This window comes from Terrapene carolina, unplaced genomic scaffold, assembly GCF_002925995.2.
Source record: "Terrapene carolina triunguis isolate 2854851 unplaced genomic scaffold, T_m_triunguis-2.0 Scaffold69, whole genome shotgun sequence".
In the NCBI taxonomy this organism is placed as follows: domain Eukaryota; kingdom Metazoa; phylum Chordata; order Testudines; family Emydidae; genus Terrapene; species Terrapene triunguis.
The window spans coordinates 14,300,650-14,318,757 of record NW_020664420.1 but is presented as its reverse complement, the minus strand read 5'-3'; the positions used below and the strand labels follow the sequence as shown (position 1 = coordinate 14,318,757).

General features: G+C 41.4%; 1 protein-coding gene across 1 annotated transcript in view; it reads right to left on the bottom strand.

Annotated features, from left to right (window-relative positions):
* Positions 1-2,227: 2,227 nt before the first annotated feature.
* Positions 2,228-18,108, bottom strand: part of ONECUT2 (one cut homeobox 2) — a 44,916-nt gene continuing 29,035 nt past the window's right edge. Inside the window, exon 2 of the mRNA XM_024208934.3 lies at positions 2,228-5,147. Coding sequence (XP_024064702.2) covers positions 4,861-5,147 — 287 coding nt within the window. The 3' untranslated portion in view covers positions 2,228-4,860. The remainder of the gene's footprint in view (positions 5,148-18,108) is intronic.

Sequence of the window (18,108 nt, the reverse complement as noted above, 5' to 3'; positions counted from 1 at the left end):
CTTTGTTCCTTCAGAGATGATTAAACAATATCCAAGGGTTCTTGAAAGTTGAATTCATCTTGGATGTGCCCATGATAGTGACTCCAAGTATATAGTAAAGAAGATGCTGGGATACTATTTTTACATTAGTTTTTTTGGATCCAAACAAATAAACAAAAAAGATACAAGTTATAGCCATATAGCTATAGAGAGTTATAAACAGATGGCATATAAGTGAAACACGCACATTTTGGATTTTTTTTTTAGAATAAACAGAATATACTGTATATCATACATATGTGTACGCATATCCACATATATATCTACACTCAGTTTATACTGTTAACACTCGTTTTCTGAGTTATGCTACATAAAAGCCTGCTACAGTTGACAATGAAATGGAAGACTTAATATGGGTTGATAAAATATATGGGAGTCAAAAATGCAGCAGTATTTTCATATGTCCATATCAAAATCATTTTTGACAAATAGGCATATAATAGGAACATTGACATGGCCATGGCCTCAAAATGCAATCCTCTCTCAGGCAAAATCTTACGCTGCAATTTTGCTTGAGCAAAGGCTGCAGGGTTGGAACCCTAATCATAACAGCAAAATCAATATGTTGTTTCCAGTGTGTGATTGTTTTCTAGTAGTTTAAATTTAAAGATTGGAATTTGAGCCATTATATTGTCTACCAAGCACATCCAAACATTTGCAGGGAATCAAAAATATCACATTTTATCTTAAGGATAATTTTTGTTTGTTAATAATTCAGTATTTAACCTGGATTGTTCTGGCTGCAGCTGCTGGCCTAGAGTCAAATAAAAAAGACTTACACTCATCCTTGAATAAAAATAGCTCTTTTTCATTGCATGGTTAACAGCTTTTGCATACTCCCATGAGATATGAAGCTTAGACACAAATTTCCTGGCCATGCTCTTTCCAGCGATAGTTGGGCATCTGCTGTATTTTTTATTGATGAGATGAGACAAATAAAGCCTAAAGGGTGTTTAGATTTTTGACAATAAATTATGCTATTTTGGTCTGAAACAATCAAGGACCTGATTCTGATTCTCTCATGTTGTGTAGCAATATATGCCACAAGGTGTCCCATTGAAATTCATAAGGCTGCTCACAGAATGCAATACTACTCAGCAAAGGTCGGGGTACTAGAATCTGGCCTCAAACAATAAGAAAGAGATGTGGCAGGAATTTCTAGAAAATTCCTTGGGCTTTAGTGCATATGACGTAAAATGGTCTTTGAAGTTGTGAGAATTTACTCACTTTTCTCCTTTTACTCGTTAAAAGTTTACAAATCACTCTAATTTTCCAGCATAAAAACCTCATATGGGAAACATGGCACTTTCCCCTTGATTATAAAGGAGACGTTAAACAAAAGACAGAACCCACCACCAGGTGGATGTGCTTAATGTTAGAAGGCCATCTGTATGGAAAACTTACTTTGGCATGGACAGCTCATTTTGACCACATTCCTTAAATGATGGCTGGGATATTATTTTTTGTCAGATATACATATCAATTAATTGAAATCATAAGGACAATTGACAGTAATCTAAAAGAGGTTAAGAAATGACATTCTGTGCTTTAACTAAAGTACTATGTCCATCCCCTTTATAGAACAGCGAAGGGTATATAACATTATGGAATGGGATATGAGAAAAACAATAAGAAAAGCAGCATTGTATAATACTGCTAGAAAATGAAGAACAGCAGTATTAGGATGGAAAATTGCTAGTATGGTCAATGATCATATGCAAGACATGCGTGGAGATAGGCATTCTCAAACCAACCCTGATTTGAACACTAGCTTCATACCAAACTTTGAACGTGAAGTTTAGATTTGGATCAAAGCTTCATAAGCTGGACCCTCTTTCTATTATGGGCCAAATCAAAACCTTAAACCCCAACACCTTGATTCCTTGGAAAAGTGTGAGTCCAGATCTGGCTTTTGCAACTCAGTTCCATCTCTGATAATGAGGCTTCCCTTGTTCTTTGGAGACTCATGTATGACCAACCTTCTCTGGGAAAGAGTTATGTGGAAAGAATAATTTCCCCCCAAAGCTAGCATTTATCAGGTTAGTTGCTGATGCTGATTCCTAGGTAGCCATCTTGAATTTATTTCTAAGGAAAGGTCCTAACTATCCTTCTGGTACAGAAACATTTTCGGTTTTTCTTTCTTTTCTTAAAAAAAAATGTAAACTGTAGAAACTGATTATATTTATATTTAAACTTTTATATGCAGTGTTATTTGAAAAGAAGCCCTAAGTCATGTGTAGAGATGGAGTTGAATTGAGACACTGGTTACAATCCTTCTCAGATTCCCTCCCCCCCCCCCCCCCAAATTTGAGGAAATTCAGATTTGGTCCTGGATCCGAATTTCATTATTTGGAAGTATAATGGTTCAAACCAGAACAATGAATGCAAACCACCTGAACTATTGGAAGCTCTGATCCAGTTTGAATTCTAGATCTGATCTTTGTGATTCAGGCTCATCTCTAGTGATATTCAGTATTTACAATGAAGTATTTCAGTACCTATCTTGCGAAATTCATTTAAGGGGAAGGGGAAGAGGATCTGGTCAGTTAAGCATTTTTTCCCATATGGGATGGTTGTTTAAAGCTCTGAACATACAAGAGAACAATTCTACCTGTTAAAAAAACAAATAATATTCAATTGACACATTTTCCCACATACTCTTATGGACAGAGAAGACAGATTAGTTTAGTATCCCAACACCTTATACTTGGAGTCCATGGAATCCTTGAAAGATTCCATGTGGGGGGAGAAACAGAAAAAAAAATAAAAAAATAAAAACCACCCTTTTTGTTGCTCAAAGAAACAGAATTGATTACCTTTACACAGATCAATGGTGCTATAAGCATTTTAGCCGTGCAAGAGGAGATAATGAACTGAAACAAAAGTTGTGAGAAATCCTCATCTTTGGTATTGTAGCTGTTGAGGTTTCGGTTGCTCTGTTCCTTGTTCTTTTGAAAAAACTGCATAGGCACAAATTAAAGACAATCTTCAACTTTAAGATTACTGAGTTGTCAGATGAAGCAGCACTCACATTGGCTTTACTTTGTTTTCATTCTTGTCAACCCTTTCTTTGAAATCTGCTTCCTAAAATGTCCAAGATGTCTGTCAAAACACAGTGTGTTGTGTTGTTTTTGTTTCCTGACGTGCTTCCTTGGTTTTTTTATTTTATTTTATTTTATTAAAATGGAACAGTTTGTTGCAGAAGAAGTAGGTGCAGAAAAAGTTTCTTTGGTTTCGATTAAGTAGTACATAAAAAAGTCTCAAGTGTCTTTAAAGAATCATTACAGCGTTTGGCTTGCTTTTGAACACTCAATTGGTGTTTCAAAAGGGGCCATTCACTGGTAAATATGCACATCAAGTGACCATAACAATTTCAGTGATAAGGATTGTTTATGCTCTTTGAAGACTACTGTAACTGCAGCTAGTATGGCCCTGTTAGCTCTGCTACTCCACTCACGACTTTGCTAATTTTGTCAGCATCCACTTTCTGCTCAATTGTACAGCAAACTAAAATGATAGAGTTGTACTTTTTTTGGAGTTTGCAAGGCTTTCTGATTTCTAAAATAATCACAATACTATGATGATGATGAAAATAAATGGCAAGTTATAAATGTCTTTGGCTTGCAATATACTGCATCTTTGGTGTACTGTGTTCTCTTCAGGTTAAATGAATTGGTAATGGAGATGTGATAGATTTTGATGTCATATTTAAGTCATATGCAGCACATCTAAATGGTCAGTGACATCCTGAAAGTGGATGCTTTTTTTCTGCTAAGAAAATACCAAGGAACTCTAATACAGAATGCATCAATTTTAAAAAAACCCACCTAAATAGACTTCAGTAACAATGAAATTATAAGGAGAAACTACATGCTAATAACTAAAAAGGACATATTGATGACCTAAGGAAATCTAGCTCTCTCAAAGTGTTGTGTTTGCTCCATGCACTGTAGCAGTTAAATTGACCTCCTGAGTGTGCATCTGCATTATGTACAAACACAGAATTTGTGACAAACAGCAAAATGTGCTTGAAGCTTGTGTGGTCACATACTTTTCATTAACAACTTCATAAATTAGAGTGTCTTGAAAGAACAGATGTAGCAAGTCCAGAACCGTTCTATTTCTGTATCTATTGTCTTTGTGCTTGATACTTTGAGCTCAAGTGAACTGAATTTTAGTGATCCAAGACCATGTGAGTGTTCACTGATAAGTTTAAAAAATAAACCCAAAACATAAAATTGGATCAATTTTTTTTCTAAAACATCTAAACAAAACAATGCCTGAGATTACAAAACAGGTTCTTGGATTTTTCAATTTCCATCTTTTAAGATTTGTGCTCAGTTCTCATGTTGTCATGTTATGGGTGTGAGCTTTGGTATTTTGTGGTGTGGCAAGCCTAAGCATTTGGAAAACAAAGTAGGTCAGACATGTTTGCATTTCTGTTTAGCTACCAACTCTGGGCAATCCTGCAGTACTCCCATCGCCTTAAATGCTGATCCATAGTTTAAGTCTTCATTGGCTCTCAGGAAAAATTTATGTCATGAATGACCCACTTATATTTTGGATATGCTTAGCCTGTCTTGAATGTAATACTATATAGAAAGAGATTAATTTGTGATTTGCGCCTTCTAAAACTGACTAAATAGCCATTAAAAAAGTGTCCTATGTTTACAACTAGACTAGAATTACTTTCCAAGAGAATTGTGCTTTCAAATCACCAGTGAAGGGCCCCACTCAGAATCCATACTTTTTCTTTCCTTTCATTCTTTTTTTCCTCTTTTTTATGGTTGAGTTGTGCCTAATTTAGATTCCTTTCTTCAATCATGCTTTGGTACAAGTGCTGGAGGCTGAAGAGGATCCCCCTGTACTCAAATCATCCTGCCATTTCTCAAGGCTGCGTCTCCTAGCGTTCATGAAGAAGTTACTGACAGTGGTAAGTTCCAAGCCCAGCTGTTGGGAGATGGTGATCTGCATTTCTTTGGATGGACGTTTGTTCTCTTTGAAGATGGCAAAAAGTGTTCTGCGCTGGAGATCGGTGAAAACCAGACGAGATTTCTTCTGGGAATTGTTCCTGTCTTTATTCGGTTCTTGTTCTTTGCGTTTGCATGCTTGGGGAACCAGAAGAAAAAAAAAAAAAAAAAAGAGAGAGAAAGAGAGAAAGAATCAATGTATGCATAAGTACCAATAAACTGAGCTGGTGATACATTGAAAACATTGATAAAGCTGTACAGTGGATGTAAACTGTTAAACTTTATTGTGCAAATTGCAGTGGTGTCAATAACCACCGTTCTCAGGTTCATCTCTTAAGAATGTGAGTCACTGATATGCCTAGTGTGGGCAGTAAAGCCAAAGAGATCAATGATCTGAATGAATACGGAGTAAACAATTAGTACTTGAAAAAGCTTTCGAGGAGGAATTATATGGGGGTGACTTTGGTCCCAAGCACAGCTGAAAGGCCTGATTTTTCAAAAGTGACTAATGATTTTGAGTTACTCCAATACTAGGTGCGGAGCACCCAACCACTGAAAATCAGGCACCCTCAGGGTGTCATCCAAAAATTAAGGCTCCCAAAATCGTTATACTCTTTAAAAATGGTAGGCTTTTAGGTCTATTCCTATTATAAATGGCCCCCTTTAAGAAACATATAACTCCCCCATAAATTTTGCTTCATGATCTGACATGTAGAATACAAAATTTCAGCCTAGAAAAGAAAATTCAAACCATATCTGTCTCGTCTTTCCCAGTAGCTAACAGAAAGCTTCACTGTTTTCAGATACTTTTTGGGTGCTCTTATAACACACAACAGGCTCAGATTTTATTTTGCGAATGAAATTGTGGAGGCTGTTATTCCATTATGTCAAGTAAACCATTTAGGAAGTGGATCCATGCACAGAATAAATACAAAATGGAAATGACTATTATATGCATGCAGAGCATGTACTCCATTGGCATGTTGGGGCAAAGAGCCTTTTCTTAGACCTAAAATTACATATGCACTCCAGTAAACTGAAAAAGGCACTGCACTGCAGTGGTGAGGTGAAGGCATGAAAATCTGCTGTGTAAACGTACAGGAGAAGGTAGAGAGGTGAACCAACATAATCCACTCCCACCCCCCTTCTTACAAAGCCTCACCACACAGACACCATCCATCTGGAGCTCTGTGGATTGAAAGGATATGTCAGCATGGTAGCAGTTTGAATCTAACCGACAGCCCTCTACACTATTATCTGCCAGCAAATCAACGTAATTTCCATGGGAAATTCCGGAGGGAGTGAATGCTGACAGTTCCAGCGTTAATTCCTGCTGCATACCTTGAAGGGGGAGCAGAAAGGCATGGACTCACCAAGGTTAGGAAGGGATGCTCACAGTTTAGCATGGAAAGGAGACTGTCTGCAAAAATCCCCTAAAAATCTATGGAACTTCCCCCATAGATCTCAGGACATATGTTTGGAAAGAGGATTATGTCCAACTCCTATGCCTTGAACTATGACGTCTGGGCCAGATTTTTAAAGGTATTTTGGTGCCTAAAGATGCAGATGGGGGCCTAGTGGGATTTTCAAAAGCACTTAGGTGTCTAACTCCCATAGAATTCCTAGTGTGAAAATCCCCCTTGGCACCTATCGCATCTTTACCCACTGAAATACCTTTAAAATTCTGGCTCTCTGTGCTCCGCCCTCTATTTAATTTCCCCTAGCTTTTCTCTTCCTGTGTGTTGTCATGAGAGAGGATGGTTTGGCCCCAAATGCTGTCAGACACCTGTGTTCCTAACTTGAAATGTGGAAAAGGAGAGGAAGCATTGTAGAGGACAGGCCAGGACTAGGCCTATGAAGAGATGTGTTCCAGTCCCAGCTCTGCCACAGACTTCTTGTGTGCCCTTTGGCAAACCATTTAATCTCTTTGGGCCTCAGCTTCCCACTCTGTAGAATGGGGACAAGGAATACCTAGTTAACAGTGGTGTTGGGAGACTTAATTCATTAATGTTTCTAAGGCGCTTTGAGATCCTCACAAGGAAGGCTCTATAGGAGTGCAAAGTATTATTACTTTTTTATAAATTACTCATTCACACCATTTAAAGCTCTTGTAGTAGATGCAAATCTGGAAGGGGTGAAGTGGTTTGGAATAAAATTATAACTAGTAATGCAAACTTTTACCCCAAACTTCAGCCGAATTAAACCTTTTTTGAAATTTAGAACTGTCTGGGTACTTTTCTCCACATCTCCTGTTATTTGTCATTTTCATCCATATCTGCACCTGCTACAACCAGGAAAAGAGCTGCTGAAACATCCCAAGAGTTGTGGTGCTATTTATAGCCCAACTGGGGACAAGAAGTACCAGAAATCTGTCAAGCACGTTTATTCTCTTGAGATTTCGAGGCACATTTTGCCGACTTGAGATGTTCCAATAGAGTTCAGCTAAGAATCAAAAGTCTTGATGTTTATCAGACCATGAGCTAAACTTCTGAACCTTTTGAAGTTCCTGCATTGCTACTGGGAATGTGTAGCATGAATGAGACATAGAGGTCAACCCAGTCTTTTAATATTATTCAAATGGAAAGCAGACCTAGAATTCAGCAATTTTATTTTGGACTAGCCTAGTCCAAACTCTCCACAAAAACCAAACCAAACCAATCAACCAAAACCCAAAAAACTCCAAACAAAAAAAAACCCCAGTTCCCCATATCAAATTATAAATCCCTCAAATGATATGCAGATTATATGTTAATTATTTAACATTAAAAACACAAAACCAAGAAAATTCAGTTAAAACTAACTCCCCTATTTAAAAAGTACGTTTCATGATGCAATATCCTTCTTATTTATTTATTTGTGCAGTATGAGGTGATCTAGACGCAGTGCTTGCATTCTATGATGCTGAGCATTATGAAGAACCCCTAGATAGCTACATTAGATAGAGAATTATTAGCATGCCCTTTAAAACCTTGATTCAATCAGTCTCAAAATAATATTTTTTGATCAACAATTTTAAGGGACACTGTCAAGGTCAGTAGGCCCGAAATGTCACTCACCTTTTCTTCTCCTCTGTCTACAAACTCTATGCAATTCTTTCTGGCTTTGATCCTGCAAGGTGCTGAACACTCTGGCCCTGATCCAGCAAAGCACTTAAGCACATTCTTAGTTTTAAATACATGACTCATCCCATGGAAAGCAATGATGCTAATCACACTGTTAAAATTAAACACATGCTTAAATTCTTTGCTGGATTAGGACCAGAAAGCTCAGCACCTTGCATGATTGAGCTAGGTATGTCAGTTCAAACGTCCCCCTCAAAATCCCAAATGCTTCAATGATCTTCTTATGAAACAGGAAAGATCAAGAGCAGGTGCCCCAAATTCATAAGCAACCCTACAATAACAAATCAATTTGTGTGTGACAGAAGGCAAATTTTTGTAATATGAAACCAGATTTCAGTTTCAAGCGTCTATGGATTACTGTAAATCGCAGTTAGAAGAAAAAACATGAGATAACCCCTTCATGGCATTTTTTGCTATTGCTAAAAAATCTACAACAAGTGTATGCACGCTTGGGGGTAGAGTATCTGTGATAGCCTCCCATTTCATAAACCTTTTTTTTTTTCAAAATGGAATTGTTTTCCAACCAGCCCTATTAGGAATTAACATTTCCTTCCTAAATCACCACCCCACTACGCTCCGCAAGGGACCCTCTCTCTAGCCCAACCCCAGCCTCCTAGCAACATGAGCAGAGACACCATTCCCAACTCCCCCTTCTATCTGTAACAGATAAACTAGTTATTTGATTCACACCCAGTAAAGAAACAGGTTTTATGGTTAGTTTAAAATCCAAATTATGCTATGAGGCTCAACAAAACCCTGTTTAGAGCTGGTTTGCTTGAAACTCATCACAGGTTCTTCAGGCCAACTGATGCCCTCAGATTAATTTAAGGCTAATGGGGTTGCACAGGTGTCGCTGAGGACACAATCTGAAGATAATGGGTGGCAGAGGTGTGGCTGATGACATAATTTGGCCCACATATTACAATGAATATGGAACCCTAGAAGGCGCTTTTTACAATGTCATTTGTTAGGGTGGATCAGCTGTTTAGTGACAAAATTCCATCATAGGCCTAAGGGCCATAGCAGGCCCCAAGTCAGTGGAATCAGTGTTTCCACTGTACTGGATAAGGCAAATGTGGAGTGAGATAGCTGAGGAACTCCATATGACTAGCTCCATGCTTGCTATTCATAGAGCAGAATACAGAATAGCATCAGGCTGAGGAGAGCTGGTGGGGGGGGTTGCTTCTCCTCTGATACCAGTTTTACAGTAGCAAAACTCCATTGACTTCAATAGTTACTCCTATTTTACACTGGTGTAAGTGAGAGGAGAAGGGGGTGCCCAGGTGTCATGGCTCCGGTTTCAGCCTGGGGCTGCAGACCTGCCCTGTGTCCTGCCTGCAGGATGGACTGGATTCTGTACACCACAACAGTGCATATAGGCTGTTCTGGATATATGTTCTGCCACCTCGTACATGGCCCGTCCACAGCTCTCTGGATGGCCCACGACTGTGCCCAAGCACAGGGTGATTACAGACTTGGGGCCCCATAGGAAAGCATTTGGAACTTCTCCTTGTGCAGACTAAGCTAGAGATACTGCCTGTGACTAGTCTATGAGGCGTTCCATAGGGAGTCATTGAAGCACCTGCTTGTCTGGGCCGATTAGAGGGGGATGGAAGCAGCCTCCAAAGCATCTGACTCTTCTGACGGGCTAAACTCCCTCTGCAGCCTAAGTGGGGAATGGGGGAGCCTCCTAACAGGACCACGGTCAGCAACGTAAATGGAAATGAATGTTCATGCACAAACCCAATTAAATATTGTCATGTGCACAAATGAGCTCCAAAGCGCAATCCCAGTTGTGCACCCAACTGAGCAATCAGGTGTATAATGTGCCCTATTCAAACAGGTGTAGGTGGATGCAATTCCATTAACTCCAACTGACTACAGTATAGTGATGGTACTGCAGCTCAAAACATCTCATAATCATAGAGTCATAGAAGATTAGGGTTGGAAGAGACCTCAGGAAGTCATCTAGTCCAACCCCCTGCTCAAAGAAGGATCAAAACCAACTAAATCATCCCAGCCAGGGCTTTGTCAAGCCAGGCCTTAAAAACTTCCAAGGATGAAGATTCCACCTCCTCCCCTAGGCAACCCATTCCAGTGCTTCATCACCCTCCTAGTGAAATAGTGTTTCCTAATATCCAACCTAGACCTCCCCCACTGCAACTTGAGACCATTGCTCCCTGTTCTGTCATCGACCACCACTGAGAACAGCCGAGCTCCATCCTCTTTGGAACCCCCCCTTCAGGTAGTTGAAGGCTGCTATCAAATCGCCCCTCACTCTTCTCTTCTGCAGACTAAACAAGCCCAGTTCCCTCAGCCTCTCCTTGTAAGTCATGTGCCCCAGCCCCCTGATCATTTTCATTGCCCTCCGTTGGACTCTCTCCAATTTGTCCACATCCTTTATGTAGTGGGGGGCCCAAAACTGGATGCAATACTACAGACCTGGCCTCACCAGTGCCAAGTAGAGGGGAATAATCACTTCCCTCGATCTGCTGGCTGTGCTCCTACTAATGCAGCCCAATATGCCATTAGCCTTCTTGGCAACAAGGGCACACTGATAACTCATATCCAGCTTCTCATCCACTGTAATCCCCAGGTTCTTTTCTGCAGAACTGCTGCTTAACCAGTAGGTCCCCAGCCTGTAGCAGTGCATGGGATTCTTCTGTCCTAAGTGCAGGACTCTGCATTTGTCCTTGTTGAACCTCATCAGATTTCTTTTGGCCCAATCTTCCAATTTGTCTAGGTCACTCTGGACCCTATCCCTATCCTCTAGCATATCTACCTCTCCCCCCAGTTTAGTGTAATCCGCGAACATGGTGAGGGTGCAATCCATCCCATCATCCAGATCATTAATAAAGATGTTGAACAAAACCGGCCCCAGGACTGACCACGGGGGCACTATGCTTGATACCGGCTGCCAACTAGACATGGAGCCATTGATCACTACCCATTGAGCCCGACAATCTAGCCAGCTTTCTATCCACCTTATAGTCCATTCATCCAATCCATACTTCTTTAACTTGCTGGTAAGAATACTGTGGGAGACTGTATCAAAAGCTTTGCCAAAGTCAAGATATATCACGTCCACTGCTTTCCCCATGTTCACAGAGCCAGTTATCTCATCATAGAAGGCAATCAGGTTGGTCAGGCATGACCAATCTCCCCAGCAGTCTTATATAAACTGTGAACTGCAGAGGTGACAGAATAGACGTATTCAGGATAATAGGTGCTGGAACTAGAGGTGCTAGGGTTGCTGCTGCACCCTCTGGCTTGAAGTGGTTTCCATTATACACAGGGTTTACAGTTTGGTTCAATGGCTCTCAGCACCCCCACTATACAAATTGTTCCAGTGCCCCTGTGCAGGATCCTACACAAGGGAGCCTGGGGTGAGGGAGTGTAATTACCTCACACTGCCCATTACCCATCAAACAAAGGAAAGGAGGAAGGCACCCAAGAGCAATTCCATCCACACCTGTCAGAATTCATGAGGGTGGGTGGGTCAACAGATCAATTACATCAAAGGCTGCTAATGGATCTTAAAAAGTTCCGTATAGATAGCTGATTTTTTATCCATTAGCAGGAGGAGAACTTCTAGCAGAAAAACCAATGTCATCTTCATAATGTGTCCAAGGCTAAAACTAGACTGATAGAGGTATCTGCACAAAATCCATGTTTTGACATGCTTAGGTAACATGCTAAGACCAAAATATTCCTATTAGATAAGTGATTGGATTTGCAGATGTGCTATTGGAGCTAACCTAACTTTAGGCACCTACGTTTGAAAATTTAGCATCTCTGGAACTGAGAACAGAATTTGGAAAGGGGTATAAACTAAACTGACGTTCAGGGAAGTGCATCCACCTGCACCTGTTGCAATAAGGCACAGCTGCGCGCTTGATTGCTCATTTGGGTACAGAGCTGGGATTCCACTGACAAGATCATTTCTGCACATCAAAATATTTCTTTGGATTTGTGCAAGAAGGTGTGCACTTAATTCAGGGGTGGCCAACCTGTGGCTCCGGAGCCACATGCGTCTCTTCAGAAGTTAATATGTGGCTCCTTGTATAGGTTCCGGGGCTGAGCTACAGGCACCAACTTTCCAATGTGCTGATGGGTGCTCACTTCTCAACCTCTGGCTCTGCCACAGGCCCTGCCCCCACTCTACCCTTTCCCATCCTCTCCCCTTAGCCTGCAGTGCCCTCGCTCCCCCCCCCCCCCCCCACAGCCTCCTGCACGCCATGAAACAGCTGATCGGGAGGTGTGGGGAGGGAGGGCGAGGTGCTGATTGGCAGGGCTGCCGGTGGGTGGGAGGCGCTGGGAACGGGGCGGGAGAGCTAATGGGGGGCTGCTAATGTATTACTGTGGCTCTTTGGCAATGTACATTGGTAAATTCTGGCTCCTTCTCAGCCTCAGGTTGGCCACCCCTGACTTACACCAGTTTTATACCAATATAACACAATTAACTTCAGTGGAGTTACTCCGCTTTTACACTGAGTGCAAGATCAGAGTCAGGTCCTGTGAAATGCAATTCTTTGTCTCTACCTGTATTTTTGGATTAGATTGTAATTCAGAGTCACTATTGCCTCTCTGATTTTCCTCCCTTCCCTGCCCGGCCACTCCTGCCCACCTCTGCTGAATGAGGATTGGGCATGCAGGAGGCTGCTCTCACGCCCCATGCTGTGACCTGCCGTGCTCTTAGTCTATGCTGAGGAGTAAGGAAAGGAATGGTCACAATTCTGCCCTTCCTTATGCCAGAGTGACAAGCTAGGTGTGGCAATATTTTTAATTGGACCAACTTCTGTTGGTGGAAAGGACGAGCTTTTGAGCTTCACCGAGCTCTTCATTATGCCAGAATGACAGCTGACACGTCAAATGCGGGGACAGTGAATGCATTACTCAGAGACTTTAAGTGGGAATTCCTTTTATGGCATAAGCATCAGGAAAGAAAACTAGTGCATGTGGCATGATTCCCTTTCATGCAGCCACCGAGACTTCAGTGTAAGTCATAGTGGACCCATAACTGTATATGGACCCTACGCATGTCCAGGAGGAGAGATTAACTGTAAAATTAAGCAAAGTCAGGGCAACACTTGCTATCCACCCTCCTGCTCCAGAGTTGACGGCATGTAAGAGATGCAGCACTTTTGTAACAGGGATAGACTAGTGGGGAAAGGGTGCTCAGGGAATGCCTCTCTGACAATCCACCAGTGCAGGACACTTTCCTGGAGCTTTTGAGTGCTAGGAGGAGACCTTACTAACAAGCCTGCTGGTGATCCATAGACCCTCGGGGTATATTCTGCTGGTTTGAAGCCATGGTTTCTTAACCCTTTTTGCACATGATGCAGCACATACCTGAGTGGGAGCACATATAGTTCCATTTCAGAGCAGAGGTAACATGCACTACAGCATGTAGCCCCCTGGTCACAATGAGTCACCCTACCTTACCTCAGGAGGGTGGCTCTGAGACCTACAGCAAAGCCAATTCCCTTTGTCCTCCTCCGGTATGTGGCCACGAATAACAAAAGGAGGTATTTGTCCAGAATTTGGAAAGTGCTTTTGGCTGGAAAAGACCATTTAAATGTGTAATGTTATTATTATATTATTCTGGTACTAGAGATGGGCCTGAACCAAACCCCCAGGTTATTATTATTTGTATTACAATAGTCAACAAAAGTTGGAGGAGTCCTGTTGTGCTAGGCACTGTACATATACAAAGCACGAGACTGCCTTGCCTCGAAGAGCTTACACATTTAATAGACAAAAGAGAAGGGAAGTGTTATCATTTCCATTTTCAGCTGAGTAATGGAGGCCCAGAGAGACTAAAGACCAGAATTTCAAAAAGAGCGCCGCACCCACAGAGAGCGCCAGAACTGCAAAAGAGTTCAGCAGATGGGGGGTTGCGATCATTTGAAAATCTAGGGTGTAAGTGTCACAATGGTAGCAGCTGGGTGCTGAGCTCTTTTGAAAATCCGGGCCCAGGTGTCTTGCACAAGGTCAAAAAGGAAGTGTGTAGCAACACCAGGAATTAAATCCTGATCTCTTGAGGCCTAGTGCTGTGCCTGATCACAAAACAGTCCTTTCTCTCAACGGTCATGAGCTTTGGGCAAGTTCTGATTGGGATTCAGCGCTCCACCTGAGTTTTCCCACTGGCCTCTTTTTCCATAACAGGACTAAACTATATCCCTAAATCTAAACACCGCAAGCCCTGGGAAAGTTTAGACCTGGATCCAGAATTTCATGACTCTGACTACAAAGGGATGAATCAGAACTCCAGATCTACACCCCCCCAAACTTTGGAAAAGCTCAGGTTGGATCTGAATGGTGTAGCTTTGGGCCTTCTCTAATTATCACAACAAATAAAACAAAGCTCTTTCTTCTATTTATGATAAAAATAAATGTCCCCTACCCTCATTTATCTAATTTCCATGATATTTCCAGGTCTTATTTCTCCACTGTCTTATCGTTTTACATCTCTGCTTCCCCCAGGTTCCTTTTTGTATTATTATTGTAACTTCTTTTTAACCTTGGTTTGGGAACTAATGACTTTTACTTTGGTGGGGGAAGATTATGGAAATTATGGATTTGTGGGACAGAAATAATTTTTTCACAAATCACCCCCCCCCCCCCCGCAACTCCAAATAACCAAGTCCTATTGAACTAATGTATTTGGGGCAAGAGTGGAGAGTAGAGCAAGAAGGGAAAGTATGTAATTGATGGTGTTTTTTGTTTGTTTTCGGGGGGTTTGTGCTGGGGAGCATATTCCAGTATTTAGTTCAGGAAATGTCTCATGCATGATGAAGAGTGACCAAATTTTTTTAAATGAGCCCTTTATTAAAATGTTGACAGCATGTCACTGCCTCCATACACTTGGCTGCAGCCTGTTCTCTCCTGTTGCTTTTTATATTTTATAACGCTTCTTCCTTTTTCCATTTGTCATGTCATCTCACTATCTAAATTTTTCCTTAATTTTTATTTCAGGTTAATGTCTTTCTTCTATTATTTCTCTCTCCACTTGTCCAACTGGTTTTTTTCTTTCTCTCTTTCTTGCTCTCTCTCTCTCTATTTTTCTCCATTCTGACTGTACCTTCTCTCCATGTTTTTCTTTTCTCACCTCTTCTTTCCTTAGTTCTTCCTCTTAGTTTTGTCCCTTTTTCTCTCCCTCTATCTTCCGCCATCATTTTCTTCCTGAGCATCATGTGATATTTTGCATGAATTCTCTTGTGAGATATGGTACAAAACTATATTTTGTATGGCACATGTAATGCAAACCATATCCCAAAACACTTTACACTATTTTTTTACATAAACACAACTTTTCCTGTGATATTACTTTGGAAACACAATGGTCCTGATTCTGATCTCACACTGGTTTTACACTGGTGTAATACAAAGGTTTCAGAGGATTACTCCTGATTCATACTGGTGTAAATCTGGGGAGAATCAGGCCCAATGAAAACAGAAGATTTCATTGTGATAATTTTGCTACAAGACAACCTTTTCCTCCAATCAACAGGAAGTCCAGAAAGGGAAAAAAGCATTCTGAAGTCTCTGACAGAGGTAAACATGCAATGACCTAATTCAGCCTTGGTGTAAGCTGGTGCAGCTACACTGGAGTAAATGGAACCTTAAGACATGTCTGGATTTCAATCATGGACTAGATCTAAAGCACTAAGAGACGTTGTCTGGAATTTAAGGGTGGAGAATGTATGATTTAAAAACTACTGGTTTTCCCTGCTAATGTGGTAAGGGCTCATAGGAGGAACCTGGTTTGCCATCTGTTCCCCCAATGACCACTGAGCTCTCTCATCCCTCACCAAGACTTCTCCATGATCTCTCCTCCCCTCAACTTCTCCCAGTGCTTCCCCACAAGTTTTCCACTTGTCTAATCTCCAGCCCACTCCTTAGTTCTCCTCCTGATCCAGGGGTGGCCAACCTGTGGCTCCGGAGCCACATGCGGCTCTTCAGAAGTTAAATGCGGCTCCTTGTATAGGCACCGACTCCGGGGCTGGAGCTACAGGCACCAACTTTCGAATGTGCCAGGGGGTGCTCACTGCTCAACCCCTGGCTCTGCCACAGGCCCTGCCCCCATTCCACCCCCTTCCCTGAGCCTGCAGTGCCCTCGCTCCTCCCCCCCCCCAGCCTCCTGCATGCCACGAAACAGCTGATCGGGAGGTGCGAGGAGGGAGAAGGGAGGCGCTGATCGGCAGGGCTGCCGGTGGGTGGGAGGCGCTGGGAGCGGGTGGGAGAGCTGATGGGGGGCTACTGACGTATTACTGTGGCTCTTTGGCAACGTACATTGGTAAATTCTGGCTCCTTCTCAGGCTCAGGTTGGCCACCCCTGTCCTGATCATGCTCTTCCCCACAAGTTCTGCCACCTATGAATTCCCTGCTTCTAAACTCTCTCCTTATTCCTGCTGGAGCTCTCTATAAACTCTCTTTCAAACTCAAGCTCTTTCCCCCTGAGAGGTCTCTTCTGTACCCCAAAGCTCTTATTCCACCCTTAAGCTACCAGATAATGCTATCCAAGATAATGTTTTGTTATATGACTGAGAGAAAAAGAAGGTTTTAATGTAGTTACACTGGATTTTTCCCTATTGTATTTTACTTAGTCTTTTGTCTCAAATCCAATTCAATGATATGCCAATGAAAGGCAAGGAATGTGATGAGCTCTTACATATTCACTGCAGTTTGTAATAGGGTTTGGGACATTGGGAGGACTATGATATTTTCTAACATCACTAATTTATGTCCAAAGACATTCTGTGTATTACAGTTATTGGTATCTAATAATAAATAATGCAAAGCTACGTGCTTCTCAATGCATTCAGTAAATACTTTTCTTGAACTGTTAAGTTTGCTCTTGAAAAGGAACCATAAAGGCAAATGTTTTTCCTTGATGTGCATTTATCAGAAAGAAAAAATGGAGTGGGAACTCTCTTGTGAGATACAGTTATTGTATTGCCTACAGAGCGAGACTCATTTTTAAGGAGGGAGAGGAAGGAGCCATCTTGATTTTAGAAACGTCTTGATTTTATGTACTGGAGTTAATAGGTAGTTGGCAACAACTGTGAGCTTTAACTGTGGACATTTGGAGCAAGAAATGCAGATGCATCTTTCTTTGCACTAGACTGCACTGGAGAAAATAGAAGCTTCTATAGGAACACTTTGAAAAAGGTCATAGCCTGACTCACCACTGTGTTACTCCAGTTTTACACATGCATAATACCATTGACTTCAATGGAGTTACACTAGCATAAAATGGTAGCAGAACAGTGGTGAATCAGGCCCTCAACATTTTTCTGTAAAAGAAGGACCATCCTTCCTAAATAAGGACAGTGGGTTTGATTTAGATAACAAAAAACTAAATAATGGGATCTGAAAGTAGCAGAACTTTAAAAGAAAGATCAACAGAATTAAAAAAACCCAAAGAGTTTGTCATGATTGCATTCTTATAATGTCACTTTAGATATTAAGGAGCTGGAATGCAGAATCAAAGTGGGAAGTCTGCAGTTCAGTCTGAGAAGTGAGGGTGAGATAGGAGCAAATGGAACCAGTCTAGCAAGCTGTGCAGTTATGTATTTTTAATCAACCTTCATTGATTAAAAGATATATTTTTCCACTATAGAGAGACAGATTCTGATCTCAATTACAGTGGTTAAAATTTAGAATAATCTTCATAGTTACTCCAGCTTTTCACAGGTGTAATTGTATCAAAATTTGGCCGAAGACTCCGGTTCTGACACAGATGTCACTTGCACCACTGCAAACCCAGAGAAACTCCGGTGAAGTCAATGGAGTTAAACTGGTGTTAAACCCTGATCCAGTAAAGCACTTACACACAAGTTCAGATTTAATTCCATTGACTTCAGTGAGACGACTCCCAGGCTAGAAGTGAAGCATATGCTAAAGTGCTTTGCTGGATCTAGGACTCAGTGACAGCACAATAAGGCTCTCATTTTTTCCTTTCTGACATATAC